Here is an 18,187-nt window from a genome sequence, read left to right as displayed (position 1 = left end):
GAACCAAGAACCAACAGAACTGAAAGGGGTGATAAGTCTCCAATCATAGCTGGAGATGTCAATACTCCTAATAATTTTTAGAATAGGGAAAAAAATTCAATAAGGATATAGAAGGCTTGAAGAGCATTATCAACAAACCTTACCCAACTACATTTAAAGAGCACTCCACCGAAGAACCACAGAGTATACACTTTTCAAACATCCACCAAGGTAGACCATATTCTGGGCCATAAAACAACTCTCAACAAATCTAGGAGGATTAAAATCATAACAGGTATGTCCTCTGATTACAAGGTAACTCACCCCTGCAGATCAATAACAGAAAAATACTGGGAAAGTACCCAAATATTTTTTAAATCCCCAAATTCTTGGAAATTAAATGATGTACTAATAAATAACCCATGCATTAAAGAAGAAACCACAAGGAAAATTGGGAAATACACCACTCTGAATCAAAATGAAAACACAGCATGTCTACCTGTGAGCACACCTAAAGCAGTGCTTAGAGAGAATTTTTAGCATTAAATGTTTATATGAGAAAAGAAGAAAGGAAAACCAAATGATCTAAGCCTCTACCCTAAGAAACTACAAAAAAGAAAGCAAACTAAACTGAAAGTAAGCACAAGAAAGCAATAATAAACAGCAGAAATCAGTAAGAGAGAAAAATCAAGTAACGAAAGTTGGTTCTCTGAAAAGAAACAGATAAACCTCTAGCCAGACCAGTTAGCAAAAAAGGGGACAAAGTGCAAATTACCAATATCAGGAATAAAAATAAGGACATGACTCAAAATCCCACAGACATTAAAAGGATAATAAAGGAATATAAAAATAACTTTAGGCCAATAAATTCAACAAACTTAGATGAAATGGTCAAATTCCTTGACAAATACAAAATCCCAAAAAGTCACTCAAGAAGAAATAAATGACCTGAATGGCCCTATAGCTACTAAAAAAAAACTGAATACATAGTTAATGTTATTTTCACAAAGAAAACTTCAAACACAAATGGCTTCACTGGTAAATCTTATGAAGCATTTAAAGAAGAGACAATGCTAATGGTACACAAACTAATCCAAAATATAGAAGAGGCCTCATTTTATGAGTGCAAGATTGCCCTCCTAACAAAGCAGACAGACACTCCAGGAATGCTGCTGACCAACACCTCTCATGAACAGACACACAACCCTCAAACATATCAACACGTCAAATCCAGCAATCTATGAAAACAGTAATTCACCAAGTCCAGGTGGGCATTTATCCAGGAACACAAAATTGGTTGAAGACATGGAAACCAATGAGAGTTATCCACCATATTCACTGCAAGAAAAGAGTAAAACATCCCCCATCTGCTAAAGGGCACCTGCACAAACTATGGCTGACCACACACCGCACGGTGAAAGACGACACAGAAGCCATGCTGGGGAAAACTGTGGATGCCTCCACAAGGGCCAAGATATTGACACCAAACTCTAGGAGGAAGGCACGGTCAGGGCAACAGGCAGGTTCACTTCAGAATGTCCTGACGAAGCAATCAAACTTCACTAAATCTTGACCTTCTAAACATTCTGTGACCTAACGGGAAGCGCAGCAAAGCACTTCTGCCACAAACCAGAATGACGCTGCCACCAGGAGGGCTCCGCAAGTGGCAGAGACTGCTGATGAACTTACCAACTTCATTTTAGAACAAAAGCTTTGCTAGTGTGAATGACTCACAAACAACAGTTATTCAGACTTGAATATCTGGCGGATGTTTTCTCAAAAATGAATAGTCTGTACCTGTAATGAACACAGCTGACAGTATCTGCTGCTGCTGATAAAAGGGGAACTTTCTTTTTAAAAAATGTTTTTGTAGAGACAGGATCTTGCTATATTGCCCAGGCTGGTCTCCAACTTCTGGCCTCAAGTGATCCTCCCACCTCAGCCTCCCAAAGTGCTGGAATCACAGTCATGAGCCAGTGTGCCCAGCCAGAACTTTCAAGTGATGATTAAAATGTTAGAATACTGGTACCCACCACCATGGCTTCCCAATACTAAATGACTTTCCTAAGGAGAAAGGTGGTGATATTAACAAATATTACTTTTAGGACTGTATTAGGAAACATCAATATTTGGAAGATCTGTATAACTCAATGAAGCAACATTTTCCACAGGGCCGATGAAAGACGCTACGAAATCACTCAAAGTGCAAGGCATACCTGCGGATTTTAACGTCATAGAGAGCAAAAAGTTCACAGAGGGGGTCTCGGATTGCACCCTGCTACAAACCCTCAGGAAACTACCACTTGCCGAGTCCTGATGTAGTGTCAAAGGAAAACATCCTCAATTATATGAGAAAGCTGTTAAAACACTATTCCCTTTTAATTACTTACCTGAGTGAGGCCAGATTCTCTTGATGCGCTTCAACCCAAACATATCACAACAGACTGAATGAAGCAGGAGAAGCTAGCTGTCTTCTATTCATCCAGGCATTATGAAGTTTTAAAAAATGGAAACTGATAACATTCCTCCCTAATTGGTTTTTATGGAAAATATAGCTACTTTTTATTTTAAAATGTTATTTATGCAAAAAGCTAATAGGTTTATTGTCTAAATGAATCAATATTTTAAAATTTCTCACAGCTAATTTCTAATGGGGTATTAATATATAACTCAGGTAATCTCTTTGGGATCCCTCCTAAGTTTTAACTGTGCAAAAAGGCTCTGAGACCAAACAATGTGAGGACCCCCAGCAAGGAGGGCAAACACAGATCCCACCCCACCACTCCACCCCCGCCCCAACCCCTCCACAACACAGACAGGGCCCTTTAGGGACCTAATCTCACCGTCTACAAACGTGAGAATGGAGAAACACGCTCATGTCCTCCACCAAAGGAAGAACGTGAGGGTTCTTGTCTGCCCTCGTAGGAAAATGCTTGTTCTCCATTTTTTCATAAAAGCTTTCCACCACCTCCACTCTACCATCATCACTCACACAAACTTTTCCACAAAAACGTGACTGATTCTCTTTGGGAGACGTTCTCATAAGGATCCACTCGAGAACTTTTCACTATTTTAGCTTAAAGTTGGAAAAAACGAGCAGAATACTTTGGCACAGCAAGTCAGTATATGACTACAATTCCATATGAAAACATTTAAAATACATTAGATTTTTGGTCAAGATGAAAGAAAAAAAAATCAACCAATCTATTTTAATTGGGTTCCCATGGTAACCGTACGATTGGGTTTTTCAACATAACATCCCCAAGGCCCAATGCACACTTGTAAAATATACTTCCAACAGCCTGAATTGTTTTTACATTACAGCACTCCCAGGAAGATCAATTATTATATGTCCCCACCCTAACTATTAGTGGCAGGAGATGTTAACACTATTTGCCATTATTAACATAACTCATGTAAGGAACACTACATATCACAATAATTATATAAAACTAATCATACCCTTCAGATTCATCAAACATGTTCTGGGTAATAAACTGATACAACTGCTGTCACAGAACCGTGTTTACGAAATGTAAGAAATCATGCCCAACTACAGACCAAACCATTATGCCTCTCTTATTGATTTCAAGGATAAACAGAATCAATCATTAATAATTACATGATAAGATGACCCTCAAGGTTAATCATATTCTTAGAGACTCTCACTATGGAACTGAACAACAAACATAGCTGTGCTAATAAATAAATAAATAAATAAAAGATAACGAAGAACTGAAATCCACACTTTAAATAGTAAGAGCACTACAGGAAGCAGAGCACATTCCCTAAGCCAGGACTCTGGCTTCACCTGTACTCACCACAGCATCTGCTCCCTGCACAGGTGGGCCCCCCAAAGCCCGATGCCAGGGGCACAGTGCCTGCCTGCACTGCAAGGCCACAGCCAGCCAGAAGTAGGGGCATAGCCAGAGCTTAGGAATGGCAAGATCCTTCAGGAAAAGGCTGACAATTTGAGTTTCCTTTGCAACAATCATAAAATCCCTGTGAACTTGATATATTTTGCAGATCTACAATCCACAGCATGAATTGGTGAGTTAGACAGAAATAAATTTAACCTTTTCTATCTACCTCTTCTATGTCCCCCCATCAGTAGCCACATAAGCCAATTTGGTGAGGTGTGGGCCAGCGGGGCTTTCAGCAAGAAATGTCTTGCAAGGTCCCTAAATCAACAGAGACCTCCAAACAGTCTCAGAGAGCTATCTTAGCCTGAAAAGCAGCAAAGAGTATGGTTCTGAGAGATGTAGCTGGTGTCCAACCAGACGACCACATGCTGTCCTTTGAACCAGGCTGGATTAGTGTGTGTATATTGACCAATCTGGAGGGGGGGAAAAATCAACCAACCAACAAAAAGAATCCCAATGAACTTGTAGAGACTGGTTTAAAAAACCCAGTCTGGCAGCATTTAAGCTGGTCTCTCCTTCCCATCAGGGCGCAGGTTCCTCTACCGCTTACCAGAGCAAGCCCACCCAGGGCGAGGACAGCACCAGGCCTTTCCATGGTCTGCTGGCCTCTGGAGTCTCCTGTCTTGCCTGCTGTGCCCTATTCCCACAACCACTGATGTTTCTGGTCATGAAATCTGGGTTTCTGTTTGTTACTTGTTTTTTACTGCGATACACTCATATCTTTTGGGATGCCAAGAGCTAAACCTGAGAACAGTGACTTTTTGGAGCACTGTCTGATGACAAAGTTATCCTCAGCCCCAAATTCCAACTTCATACACAATCCCTTGATGAGTTTTGTGCCTTTGAAACAACTTTAGTCTGTAATTCACCTATATATTGGTTTGCCTGGGCTGCCGTAACAAAATACCAGACTGGGGGCTTAACCAACAGACATTTATCATCTCACGGTTCTGGAGGCTGGCAAGTGAGAGCTGCTGGTCCTGGCTGATTCCGTTTCCGGTGAGGGCTCCTTTCCTGGCTTGCACACAGCCTCCTCCTCGCTGTGTCCTCACACGGTATGGGAGGGAGAGATCCTCTCTTTCTCTTCTAAGAAAAAATATCCTTTCTCTCTCTGCCAAGGCCATCAATCCTAGCAGAGTAGGATACCACTCTTATGACTCAGTTAGCCTTAATTTCCTCCTAAAGGCCCTGTCTCCAAATACAGCCAAATTGGAGGTCAGGACTTCAGCCTATGAATCTTGGGGACATGGTTCAGTCCACAGCACCCTGTGTCCAGCACTCTGTGCTGGGCCTTCCATCCAGTAGAAACTACACACCAGGCCTTGGAGAGCATCCAATCTAGCATCCCACCATCAAGAGATGGAAACAATACAAGTCTAGTAGAAAACAGTGGTGTGTGAACGGCCCCAGAGAGAGAGAGATCGTGGGGGCTGAAGTAGCTTCTGGAAGAAGTGAGAGTGGGGAAGATTCAGAGTGAGGGCAGCAGAGCATGTCTGCGTGGGGATCGGGTCAGAAGAGGTTCCCTGAGGATAGAGCAGAGGCTGCTCTGGGAAGAGAGGGACACGAGTCCCCCACTCACCCAACCTCAGGGCAGAGCACAGATGCAGAGGCCCAAACACAGGAGGCCAGCACTGCCGGGGTCCCACGAGCCCACAGACTTGCCTGGCCTGAGAGAGGGGTCCACAGGCGGGGAGGCTGCGAGGACCATGCGGCTGGCTCTCACCCTGTCTGTGCCAGTGCCCAGCTCAAAACCATTTCTGGTCTTCACTAAGCTACTCCTGTGGTGGACCCTGCCACTCAGTCTGGTGTGGGTTCGACATGTCCAGAAGCTTCCCAGGTGTCTTAAAGATAGAAGAGGGAGGCAGTGTGGGCGTGCAGGACACCCTGAGTTGGGAGGGTCCCCGGCCCCTTGTAGCAGGACACACAGGGCAGCACCCCCTCCAGCCAAGCCCTGCAGCCCCAGCGTGGCCTTGGTGCCAGAGCTGACCTCCCCACCCAGCCACTCCCAGCAGCCTGGCGATGGGTCCCAGCATCCTGAGTCACGCCAGCTAAGCTGGGGCAGCGTGAGCACCCAGGAACCCCAACAGACCATGGAACCAGCACTGCCCCAGGCAGCGGTTCCCCCAGGAGCTGTGGGATTCCTGGGAACCCAGGACACCCCTGGAGACCATGGAGCTGCTTCTCCTTAGCCAACACCAGAGCCTTCCACCTTTCCAAGAAGCCGTCTGCTGCAACTGTCATGATCTCCACAGCTGGGGGAGAAGCGTCTCAGGCCCAAAGAAGGCAAGTCTTATGAGCAAAAGATCCCCACACCCAGAAGAGAAAAATGTCTGAGGAAGTGAGAACCACGACCCTGAAGGCTTTCTGGAGAGACAAACAATCCAAAAAATGTGACAAGGACAGCGGGGGCCACGTCCAGCTAAAGGGAAGTGACCCAGGCTCTGGGAGATGTTCTAATTACACTCATGGCAAAATACAACAGGAAGGCTTACAAGCCCATGCTTCCGGAGAACCAAAAAAAAAGAAAATTCAACGACTGCTTCTGCCTCAAGGCCCAGGTGGACTCAAGCTAGTGGCAAAAATGACAGCAGTGATGCCCAGGAGGACCCTGGAATGAGAGCCGAGGGAGGCAGGGACCACCCACCCCAGTCTGCCTGGGACATCCCCATTTTAGCACAGAAAGTCCTGCCTCCTGGCAAATGGTTAGTCACCTGTGAATATGGTCATGGATTGTGGCTTTCCAAGAGCCTGTGCTCTTGCTGGGCCAAGGACGACCACAGGGTGGTCAACTGTGGCCAAGAGGGTAGATAACGCTGAACTTTAAGAACATTATCTTCAGAACCTGTGCATTCCTTCTAAGGAACAGTTCTTATTTCAGAAGTGGCGCCATGGAAGCAACCTCCTCAGCAACCTCCTGTGTCCTGGTGGGAAGCCCCTCCCTTCCCACGTCGCCTGCCTCTCAGGCTGGCCTGGGCTGGAGGCTGACGGCCTGCAGAGGCACTGGGAGCGTGCTGATTGGCCTGCACCCCGCACAACCACAGCATCCATCTGACTCGACAGCTTAATCTGATGATAACACAATGGTGACAGAAACGAATTTTTCTGCACAATAAAGAATAGCACACATGCGCTTTTCTTGGGATAGCTAGCTAAATTCAGCAACTTTTAGAAATATATCATTCCTTTTCTTCGCCCATTATTCTAGGAACTTCCACTTGAGCATTAAAGGCCTTATAAGACCCACTGCATCCGCCGTGCCCCACGCCTCTCATGCACCATGCTGAGGGTGGCACGCACTTTCTCATCTGATCCCCCATCACCCAGACACACACAGCCCTGCCCTGCCGGCATGACTTTAACTAGATGACAACTGCAGGAGGCTGAGACCCTGGCTTTAACACTCCTAGAGTGAATCCAGGCCTGCAACAGTGGCCTCAAAGCTCCCCACCCCACCCCGTGACCCTCCTAGGACTTCCCATCTGTGCTTCCAACACACCGACCTGCAGCCATCTAGGCACCTGCAGCTCTCACTCGTCCCCTGGAAGCCTCCTCCCCAGACCTTGCCACCTCTCACTGTTCAAATCTCCACTCGAAAGCCACCTCCTCAGAGGGGACTTCTTCAACATCTTCAACCACTTACCAAGCTCCCCACCACCCCGCCCCCAACAAAGGCCAGGCTCTTCACCTCATTCAGTCTAGCCAGCCCTCACCAGTACCTACAAAATGTATGGGTGTGACAAGCACGTCTCCCTACCACACGGGGAGCCCCTTGAAGACAAGGCCACTGCGAGCCCAGGGCCCGGAGGAAGCCCAGCCACCCTCGTCAATCTCTGCTGCCCAGGGGCACACTCAGCCACACCAGCCCACGAAACACGTCATGGTGTTTAAGGCCCCAGCACACACTATTTCTAGTTTGCATTCTGATGTGACTGTACCTCTAACACCTGACGGTTTGGTTTTTAAAATTCCATGACTCCTGCAGGACGTACAGGTTGCCCCCAACAGGGACAGGCTGGGGTGGGAGCAATGGTAATGAGCCTGGGTCCACCGCTGCCATCCTTGCCCGAACGCGGCTGCAGTCGGAAAATCTCCCGCCTCAGAACCCAGATGCCAGGCAGGGCAGAGGGCGGTCTGTTTACCCTTCCAAAGCCAGATCCTTTATCTGGCTTCCCTCACATAAAAAGCACACACACCAAGGCTTTCGTCTCTCTCAATAAGAAAAGTGATTCTAAACTTAGTCCCTCATAACCACACTCTGCGACTCCCACCTGCTCTGCTCTCACCAGAAGCCACCAGGGTTGACCCCAGCTATACCTGCTGGAACTGTCCCCGCCCTGCCAGGCCTGCTGCCACCATCCTGCATCCTCTGCCCCAATCAGCCCCCTGCCAGCCCCGTGATCTTCTCTGGGAAGCACTGACAGGCTAGTGTTCCCCACTCACAAGACTCCCAAGGCCCTTCACCCAGCGCAGCATTTGGGCTCCCTAGGCCCTGGCCCCACCGGCTAGCTCTGCCTTCCTGTCCAGCCCCACATGCCTGCCACACCCTGCTCAAATTCAACTATGGCCAGGTCCCCAAATGTACCCACGTCCACAGTCCCACTGCTCTGCTCAAAATGCCCACCTCTTGGGCCACTTGGAGAAACCTGACTGGTAGCCACAGTCCCGCAAATGTTTCAGAGGGAATCAGGCATGGGTCCCTGGCCTGCAGGGACATGGTGAAGCGTGTGCACAGTCCCGGGACATGGCTGGCCCTCTGCATCCTCCCATCTTTCCTCTGGCCCCACTGCCCTGGTCGTTCCACTCTCTAGTGGGGTGCGGGGTTGGCCCAAGGCACACACAGGGACAGCTTTGCCATCCCCAAGTCCTCACTGCACCCAGCCTCAGCTACAGCTCAACGCCTTCAAGCAGGAATACACTTGGGCGAATTGCTTTTCCCACAATGCTAAAGACAACACTTGGTCACACTGATGTTGAGAAAATATTAGCTACATAAACAGGTATGTGTCTGTTTACACCCTGTCTTGCCCCTTAAAGGACTTCTAACAGCTTCTCAGGCTCATCGTTGCAAAGCCAGCCTGGCACAAGTGGTTATGAGCCTGCACTTGGTTATCAAATAAATCTGGGTTGAAAACAAAACTCTCCCTCTATCCCAGGAGACCTGTGCAAGTCCCTCAAACTCTCCGAGGCCCGGGTTCCTCATATGCAAAATAAAGACACTCACAGCGCCTTCTCCTTCATGGGGTGGTGGTGAGCCTTTCCTAAGTTGGTCTGTACAAGGCAACAAGCGCAGCACGCCCAGAATAACCACCAGGGTGAGCTGAACCGTGACAGGAGATTAAGGAGACACCCCAAATAAAAATAAGGCCCATTTCCACAAACACACAAAATGCTGCAGACTTCCCATTTTTGACCAAGTTTAGCCAGCGGACCTGCGTTACCCCTCACTGCTGTGGTCTAAACGGCCGTCACACATGGGAAAATACTGTCACATGCTGGTGTCACTACTGGTTCCTGGCCACTGCCATCGTGTCAGATCCTGTGTCGGTCCTTTGGGAAGTTCTTTCAATATAACAGATGAATAATGTCAAGGCTCCCAGTGTCTCGGGCTATCAGCAACTGCCAAGTGCCCCCAGGAGCACACGTGAAGCCCACCTGCCCACTCTAGGCCGATGTGGCACACCTGAACCTTTAGAATGCTGCCATCTCGAGAATGTCTACTGTGAAAAGACAGAAACAGGTGGCAGAGCCAGTAGCCTCTTTACAGACAAAGGGACTTCAGAGACCTAGTAAATGAATAGGGAACTACCTTATGCTGCACACAGACAATGCTCTGTGACCTTCTGGAACCTCAGACACACCAGAGGTGGCAAATGTGGCCAAGTGATCCCGACCTCTAGTCCTGCCTCCACCAAAACAGAGCGACTCTGCGTCCGCAAACACCAACCGCCTTCATTCAGGCCTCCCCAGCGCCAGGCCTCCTTCTGGATGGGAACTGTCCCTGGCCCTTCTTTTGGAGAAATCTGGCCTTGGAAGGTTAAGTAACTCTGCTCAAGGGCACAGGATTGTAACTTGTAAAGCAGGTCCAAATGGAAGCCAATCTGTTCCCAGAAGGTGCACTTCTGACCACCGTGCACATGCCCCCGGTGAGGGCTTGGGTGTGTGCAGATCTGCAAAATACAGATTCGGATTGGACTGGGGGGAAAACGAGGGCTCGAAATGGTTCTTCACCGTCTTCTCGTTTCATCCTTCCGTGAGACTCAGCTCCAAATTAAAATTTCTATCCATGTAGTGGATAGAAATTTTACTTTTAAAAAAACATGTATTTTACTGTCTCGTGTGCCCATACTTACCCAGGTAGACCCAATAAGCATAATCGTCCCCACCCAATGGATGAGGAGGTGCCTGGAGGGCTAAGAGTTGCCCAGGGTGACCCAGCTAGGAAACAGCATCACTCCCACACACGGCCTGGCACTTCCTGTAGAAAAGCTCAATTCAGTCCCACAAAATGTATTCAGCTGTGCCTCTGAAAGTGAACCCTCACCTGAGACCAGGAAAATGCCTTGACCCAGAGGGGGATAAAAACAAGACAACCCTCTCAAAAGGAAAGAAGGGGTGAAATATGGTATGTGCTGCCTGTGCTTCGCGTTTGTTTGTAAAACTGACGCCAAAGTTTTGGTAACATCTGCATCTTGTCATAACCACAAAACTGAAAACTCATAAGCAATGATAACATGTTGGGTTTGCAATTTGAAGAGATTCACATCTCTTGGGAGTTACAAAACCGTACTCAGACCCATATGCACAGACAACCTGCAGCAATGCCAACTGCCGATGGATCCTTCTGGAAGGGGGACCCGGAGCTTGCCTGGGCTGGAGAGTGCTACTTCCCAGAGGATCCTAAGGTCTTCCCTAGAGGTGCTCAAGCATTAGGGTCTGCCAGAATCCCCTGGCATCCCCAGGTTCTGGTCCTGTAGGTCTCCCATGGGGCCCTGCAATCGAGAGACCTCTCTAGCCAGCACCCACAGTAATTCGGATGCAGAGGGCCCAGGTCACCCTCAGAGAAACGCTCCTCCGCTGTTGCCTGTGAAGATCCCACTTTACGGAGAGCAACAGGTTCAAGGGGCTGTGGACTCGTCAGGCCTTGCTGGAATCGCATTCCAGTAGTGGCTCTTACCCCACACAAGCAGGAGAGACACCTGAACATGATATCCCCGGCTGCCCACCGGAGTCCTCTTGACTGGGGAGTACAATGTAGCTAAAAGTTTAAAAACAAATGATAAATAACTAGCAATTATTTATTGCATTTCAACATATAATGCCCCATCTCCTTCTCTGCCCTGAGATTCATTCACTCTCTTCACCCACCTAAATATCTCTGAACATCCCGTGCCAGAATTGCCTGATCCGTCAATAAGGCAAGAGCTTTCTAAACCTCTACCCATATGACTCAATTTGTCAGTAAAAACTGCCACCCGCGCTGTGCTTGCAGAAAAATGTCCATAAACACATTATTGCGACTGGCAGAACGATGTCTATAATAAAAACAAATAGATTTAACAAGTGCCTCCTTTTACAAGCCACGCCGCTGGTGGACTATCCAGTCGGTGTCCCCCAGCCCAGACTTCTGGGAATGGGTGGCAGGGCTGGGTGGGAGACTCTGCTGACTTCACAAGCATCACAGGTAGGAAATTATTCTACCAAGAAACTTTTAGGAGTAGGAGAGTGAACACACCAGGCATTTATTGCGCTCTCACCATTCCTTTCACGGTTACACACACTATGTCTAATTTAACAACCATAAGAAAATGTTTTTGTAGAATTTTTTACTGGTTTTAGAACAGCTACCTCCAGGTGGGGTGAAGGAGGACATGAGGCCTCCTTGGAGAACCCTGCTCTGCTGACGAGCCACTGATTTAACTGAAAACAACTTGTGGTGTCAAAACCAAGTTTCACCATTCAGAGCATCCGCATGGGCAGCCCCCAGGGCGGCCTATTCAGTTACTTAGCTGGAGGAGCTTCGGGAGCACAGGCTGCTGAGGACTGGCTTTGCTGCTGGGACCGAGCACCTCGGCAGGACTCAGTGTTTGATTCCTTTACGGGTGATCCACACCTGCCAAAGCCACTCTAATACTTCGAAGATCAACAGTCACAAAAATGATTTCTTCCTCTTCGTAAATCACTTCAATAGCTCTATGAAGAAGTCAGTCATTCATTACATTCCATACTATATTCATTAGTTTTCCCCAAACTATGCAGCCCTCCGATATAAGCTGTACTGTTAATTTTTTTAAGTCAAAAGAAAACTAGACTATGTCCACCAACCAGCAGATATGCAGCAGTTAATGAAAAGCCACAGAACACACATCTTGCAACATTTGGTCCACATCACAAGGTCTCCAACTTCTACTTACCTATGCCCAAGACAGGCCTGCAGAGCTAACAGCATAGGTTCACAAAATCCTCATGCCAACCAAGGACCCTCCTGCATAGCTCAAACCTCCTCCCTCCCAGATAAATCCTTTCACTTCAAAACAAGAGTGGGGCGAAGGGCTGGCTTGTGCATCATGAGTGTCTAAAGACCACTCTCACCCCACAGTCAGGTGATGGTTTATGTGTCTTCTCTGATTCTAAATCCTTCAGGTTTCCTTTAAATAATATCCTGCGAGGCCAGGCATGGTGGCTCATGCCTGTAATTCCAGCACTTTGGGAGGCCTAGGAGGGAAGATCACTTGAGTCCAGGAGTTCGAGACCACCCTAGGCAACATAGGGAGACCCTGGCCTCTAAAAACAACAACAACAACAATTAGCCAGGTATGGTGGCACACACCTGTAGTCCCTGGTAGTTAGGAGGTCAAAGCAGGAGGTTCGCTTGAGCCCAGGAGCTTGAGGCTGCAGGGAGCTATGATCTCACCACTGCACTCCAGCCTCGGCGAAAGACCAAGACCTTGTCTCTAAAAATAATAAAATAATATTCTGCGGTAAGACCCCAGCTCTTTCAGAAAGTAGCTGCATTAAAAACTACTTGTCCCAGGAAACAGAGAGTCAGGAAGGACTGTAGCAACAGCCCAAGAGCCGAATGAGCACAGGGCCCTGCAGGGTCTGGGAGGCTCAATGTGTCCCCTGGAGGGACTAGAGTCCCAAACGGAAGTCAAAAACCTCAGGGCAAGTGGATCTGGACATGGAACTTTATGCTGGGGAAGGGGGTCAGAATGAAGTGCAAAAACAAGAATAATGCTAAAGGAAAAGATAATGCAGAAAATTCAGTTTTGCCTCCATTTTTTTTCTATCAAAGAGAATATACTGAAAAGAGCATTAGCACCAAAAAGAAAAATGGAAGGTCTGAATCACTGGCTCCTAAATGTGTGTCCTCTGCAAAACAGGACAGACAATTTAGTAACTTTATTATAAAATACTGAAAGAGTCAGGGTTTTAGTGTCCTAAGAAAGGGTGGGAAGAGGACTGGAGAGGAGCAAACTCTGAGGGGGCAATGGGAAAGACAAGTTCTTTTTCAGGCCCTTCCTACCCCCTTCTTCCCTGCAAAAGGACAGAGGAGGCTCTGATTGAGACACCTGGGGAGGAAACCCAAACAACAAAAAGTAAGGCCCAGGTGATATCAAAGTAAGACCTCAACAAGGTTCAAGAATCTGAGCAGCTGAACAAGGTGCTACCCAATGTGTACCTAGGGCTCTATTTCTTTCAACCTTACTACCAGCAAAGCCTTTTTAAAGTCGTGCCTAATACTATTAGTTAAATCCTTATTTTGATACAGATTTTTTTTCCCCCTTCAGGACAGAGTTTCACTCTCGTCGCCCAGGTTGGAGTGCAATGGCGCAATCTCGGCTCACTGCAACCTCCGCCTCCCAGGTTCAAGCAATTCTCCTGTCTCAGTCTCCCAAGTAACTGGGATTACCAGCATGCACCACCACGCCTGGATAATTTTTGTATTTTTAGTACAAACGGGGTTTCACCATGTTGGCCAGGCTGGTCTCAAACTCCTGACTTCAGGTGATCCACCCCCCTTGGCCTCCCAAAGTGCTGAGATTACAGGCGTGACCCACTGTGCCTGGCCCAGATTTTTTTTTTTTTTAATGAAAATATATACATTGAAAAGTACCTGAGTATAGCTCCGTACTGGTGGTCTACTTCATCCAGGCCCCTGACTGTGGCAGACACTACTCCACTATTCAAATCCTAACCCGAGACGGAGGGCCCAGGAAGAAAGACGTGCGGCAGAGCAAGGCCAGCTCTCCTCTGCTACTTGCAGGCAGACTCCGGGTCTGGGCAAGTATCCTGGCCCTCTGAGTTAACGTGATATTAACAATCAGCCAAGCTCTTGACGCGGTTTCCTTCAAAGTTTTCACACCCCACCCACCAGGTGCGCTAAGCTTTGGGTTTTTAAAATCTTGTTCATCTCCCAGAGTGTTCTAGCCATTGAGAGGGCCCTGAAAATAACAAAACCATCTCCTAGACACCTGCCCAGGGATGGGGGAGATGACGAGAGAGCCTGACTTAACAGATACTCTATAGGTTTCTATTTGGATGTCTATGTAAATAACCAGTCTAATTCTCAGCTCTCTGTGCTTAACATTCTACTGAGAACAGCTGTGGTGACCCCTCTCTGGACCAAGCCGCTTCCCTGTCTGATGATGGTCTCAGCAGGCATAGGTTGCACACACATGTACAAAGTCTGCTTTCCAGGACAGAAAGCCAGCTACTCAGCTGAAGCAACTGAGAGCAAACACCACCCTGAGATTTCAGGAGATGATGAACCCAGGAGTGCGAAATACATAGTTCAGAACTCCTCTGCGGTGTTATAACCGACATTACGGTGCCCAGTGTGTGTGGCTCTCCAGCGAGCCTTGCTTACTCTAAGTGTTGATGAATACAGTTAGGGTATGATGTACACAAACACCAGCCATAGTAACCAGGAGGCCCCTAGAACTTGGCCTCCAGCAGGAAGGAAATATGGGACTCTGCCTAAGTATGCTAAAGGGTTGCTGCAAGCCAAGGCCCGCGCAGGGGCTTCTGGAAGCTTCCTGGAGCAGCTGGCGGAGGGAAAGCTGGCAGCATGGAAGGGTAGGAAGAACCCGGGGCCGGGCCTGGGGCTGGCACCTAGAGGTAAGGAAGGGGCTGCCACGACCCCCGCCACACGCCAGTCCACAGTCACTGCAGCGCAGCCTAGTCCAGGAACCCCAGGCCCGGGGGAAGGCTGGGCAACACCTGGGAGGCACTTGGGGCGCACCTGGAGCTCGCCCGGGGTGGGTGGGGGTCAGGGCGGCCCCACACCCGACGGCGAAGTGAGGGCGCCTGCAGGACCACTCGAGGCTGCCACCGTCCCGAGGGAGAGCTCCGCACTCTGCCGGGAGCGAGGCGACCCAGACACTCACCAAGTCGCAAACGGTGCGGACCGCGAGGACCTGCGGGCGTCGGGACGCAAAGCGTTCTAGGGGCGCGGGCTGTCCCAGCATATCCGGGGCGCGGGGGCGGGGCCGAAGGGCACGGGGATGGCGGCGTGGGGCGGGGTCTAGAGCGGGGCGGAGCCGAGGACCTGAGAAACGCAAGAGAGCGCGCGGGGGCGGGGCCGGGGCGGAGCCCGGGCGGGGCGGGGTGTTCCCGCCCGACCGGGTCGGCGCATGCCCAGTGCGGCGGCGCCGGGCCTGAGCCAGTCTGCGCAGCCTCGCTGGCCGCCGGCGCGCTGGCCCTGGTCCTCCGGCAGCGCCGCTGCCCTGTGCGCCTGACCCGGATGGCCCTTCGGCCGGTACAAGCCGGGCAGCGCCTTCCCAGCTTCCGCCTCAGGCTCTGTGCCTTAGTTTGCCAAATAGCCCGTACCTTTTCCTGTCACAGGGATAGTCCGCGGGCGTGCAAGCGACCTGCCACGTGCCCGAGTGGTCCTGAAAGCGCACGGGGGTCGTAGGACGGCGCCCGCTTAGTGGGAATCCCGGTCCTGCTCGGGGCGGCTACACTGAGCCCGGAGCGCGAGTCTCTCCCCTCCTGGGGCCGCTCCCCTAGTCGGGGACCCCCAGACCAGCAGAGACCCTGTCAGGGGGCCGAGGGGGCAGCCTCCAGGGCCTGTGGTGGGCGATCCCGTCCAGGGGCTGCAGTCACCGATGGACTAGACACGGCCAGGGCCTGACTCAGCCGCTCTCCAGAGAGCACACAGGGTGCCTGCCAGGCCCTGCTTGGGGTTGCGTGGACGTTATTAGGAGCTGAATTGTGTCCACCAGAGAAGCTATGTTGGAATCCTAACTCCCAGTACCTCACAGTGTGACCTTATTTGGAGATGTGGACTTTACAGAGGTTAAAATGAAGCCATCAATTAGTGGGCCCCTCATCCAGTATGACTCGTGTCCTTATAGGCAGAAGGCCGCTTGGGGAGGAGGATTGGAGGGCTGCACCTGCAAGCCACCAGAAGCCTAAGAGGACAGACCCTTTCCTGGAGCCTTCGGAGGGAGCAGAGGACACTCTTCCCCGGAGCCTTCAGAGGGAGCAGGATCCTAACACACCTCGGTTTCAAACTTCTGGCCCCCGGAAGTGTGAGACAATAGGTTTCTGTTGTTTGAAGCCACTCAGTGTGTGGCACTTTATTATGGCAGCCCCAGGCAATGGGTACAGAAACCATTGTCTCTAACATGGTTGGCATAAGCACCCCAGGGAGTAGTATCATCCCTGGAGGCTTGGGAGAGGTCACACACTCCTTGGCAGTTTCAAGGATCCCATCCAAGGCCCACATGTTCTAAGCCACCATGCTACGGGCCTTCTAGGTTCTGTTTGTTATCTTAATGGAAAGGGGTCTTCACCTTCCCAGTGAAGTTTCCCTGTTGGGATTTGGCCAATGCTCATACCTTCGTATTTGTGACTTGCAGGATCCAACATATTAGCATGAGTGATAAGGGTTGTTCAGAGGAGAACTTCAGCAGGATTTGCTTTGGGATGAGCCCTGGTGACAATACAGGCTGCATCGTTGATCCTCTGAGGTTCCCCACCCCGGACCCTGCCTTGGATGAGACATGTTTTAAATAGCTGCTTGTGGGAAATAAACTAGGCCCTGAGTACACGATATAATGGTCAAATCAAGGCACTTTTTCCCCACTGAACCTGGACACAGCCTCGGAATCCTTCTCAACACTGTGTTCCAAGCAGCCATTCACATTTAAACTAATGTGGAAGGACAGATGAAACATGTTTGCCCTTGGCTCTGGTTTTTTCCATTAGCCTTCTATAAGACTTCAGGAAACTCGTCTGACTTCTCTAATCCTCAGTTTCATACTCTGTAAAGGAGTCTTATGATAATGTACCCTACGTGTGTACAAACTATCCTTCCATATTAGGGCATGTGTGCATAGGGAAAATAAACCACCAGCACCACACCACACTACTAAGAAATAATGCTATACACCTGGCCACTTACAGCCTGTTACTACCAGGACCCAGTTAGAACCGGGATCTTAATAGAACCAAAGGAAAAACAATGCCAAAATGGAATCAGAGTGCCGACTGGTATTCTAACAAGTGTGCTCTTAAGTAGTTTTGCAGTTAACACATGACTCATACACTTATCTGAATAATATTTTAAGACGAATCCCTAAACTCTTAAGAAAAAGAGACTGGCCAGTCTTAGCATCTCTGATTCCCCACCCTAGGGAAGAAAGGCCAATGTGGTCATCCAAAGGCCCTTTAGGAGGGCCCTGTGGGAATGGGGAGGCGGTCCACAAGAGAAAGTGCTGGCTTCCTAGGGAGATGTGTGGACCTGGCCCTGGCTGCACTGACGGAACTCAGTCCCCTTGCTGGCGTGGTGGGAAGAACTATGTGAAGGGCCACAGCTACTTCAGTGGTAAGGACTGTGTCAGGGGCTCCAGGATCAGGAGCCAAATAAGGGTCTCAGTGCAGAGGGGAAAGAGGAAAAAGGCCACCACCTGACCAAGGACTGGCCTGCAAAAGACCAGGATTCAAGGATGTGACTGCTTAGGCTGTCTGATGAGCAGAACTCAAACTCACACTCCTTACACCTGCTGGTGCAAGCTCCTCCCTTCATCATGGTAATTTCAAAAACCCAAGTTTTCATCAAGAGCTCCCCACGCCTCTCCCCCTTGTCCCATTACAATCTCATCATCACCTGTGTGTTCGTCCTACTGTTAAAGGAACACAGGATGGCTCCAAAGCCGGGAGGTCGCCGGGTCCACTGAAGAGTAAGGAACACAAGACAGGGAGGCTCGGATGTGGTGCCAGCCCTGCCCCTCACTGAGCAACCACCTGACTTCTCTGTTTGTAGGATGACAGTGCAGGAC

At 49.4% G+C, this 18,187-nt stretch overlaps 1 protein-coding gene across 2 annotated transcripts in view; it reads right to left on the bottom strand.

Annotated features, from left to right (window-relative positions):
• Positions 1 to 15,473, bottom strand: part of MGMT (O-6-methylguanine-DNA methyltransferase) — a 303,685-nt gene extending 288,212 nt beyond the window's left edge. The window contains exon 1 of one of the 2 annotated variants that reach the window (XM_004050280.5): positions 15,290 to 15,473. In XM_004050280.5, the coding sequence (XP_004050328.2) occupies positions 15,290 to 15,370 (81 nt within the window). In that variant the 5' untranslated portion in view covers positions 15,371 to 15,473. The other variant, XM_063710582.1, reaches the window with a different exon arrangement.
• Between the last annotated feature and the right edge of the window lie 2,714 nt (positions 15,474 to 18,187).

The sequence above is a fragment of the Gorilla gorilla genome, chromosome 8 (assembly GCF_029281585.2).
Source record: "Gorilla gorilla gorilla isolate KB3781 chromosome 8, NHGRI_mGorGor1-v2.1_pri, whole genome shotgun sequence".
NCBI classification, from domain to species: Eukaryota; Metazoa; Chordata; class Mammalia; order Primates; family Hominidae; genus Gorilla; species Gorilla gorilla.
The sequence above is the reverse complement of the archived record's forward strand: the minus strand, read 5'-3'. Positions and strand labels throughout refer to the sequence as shown.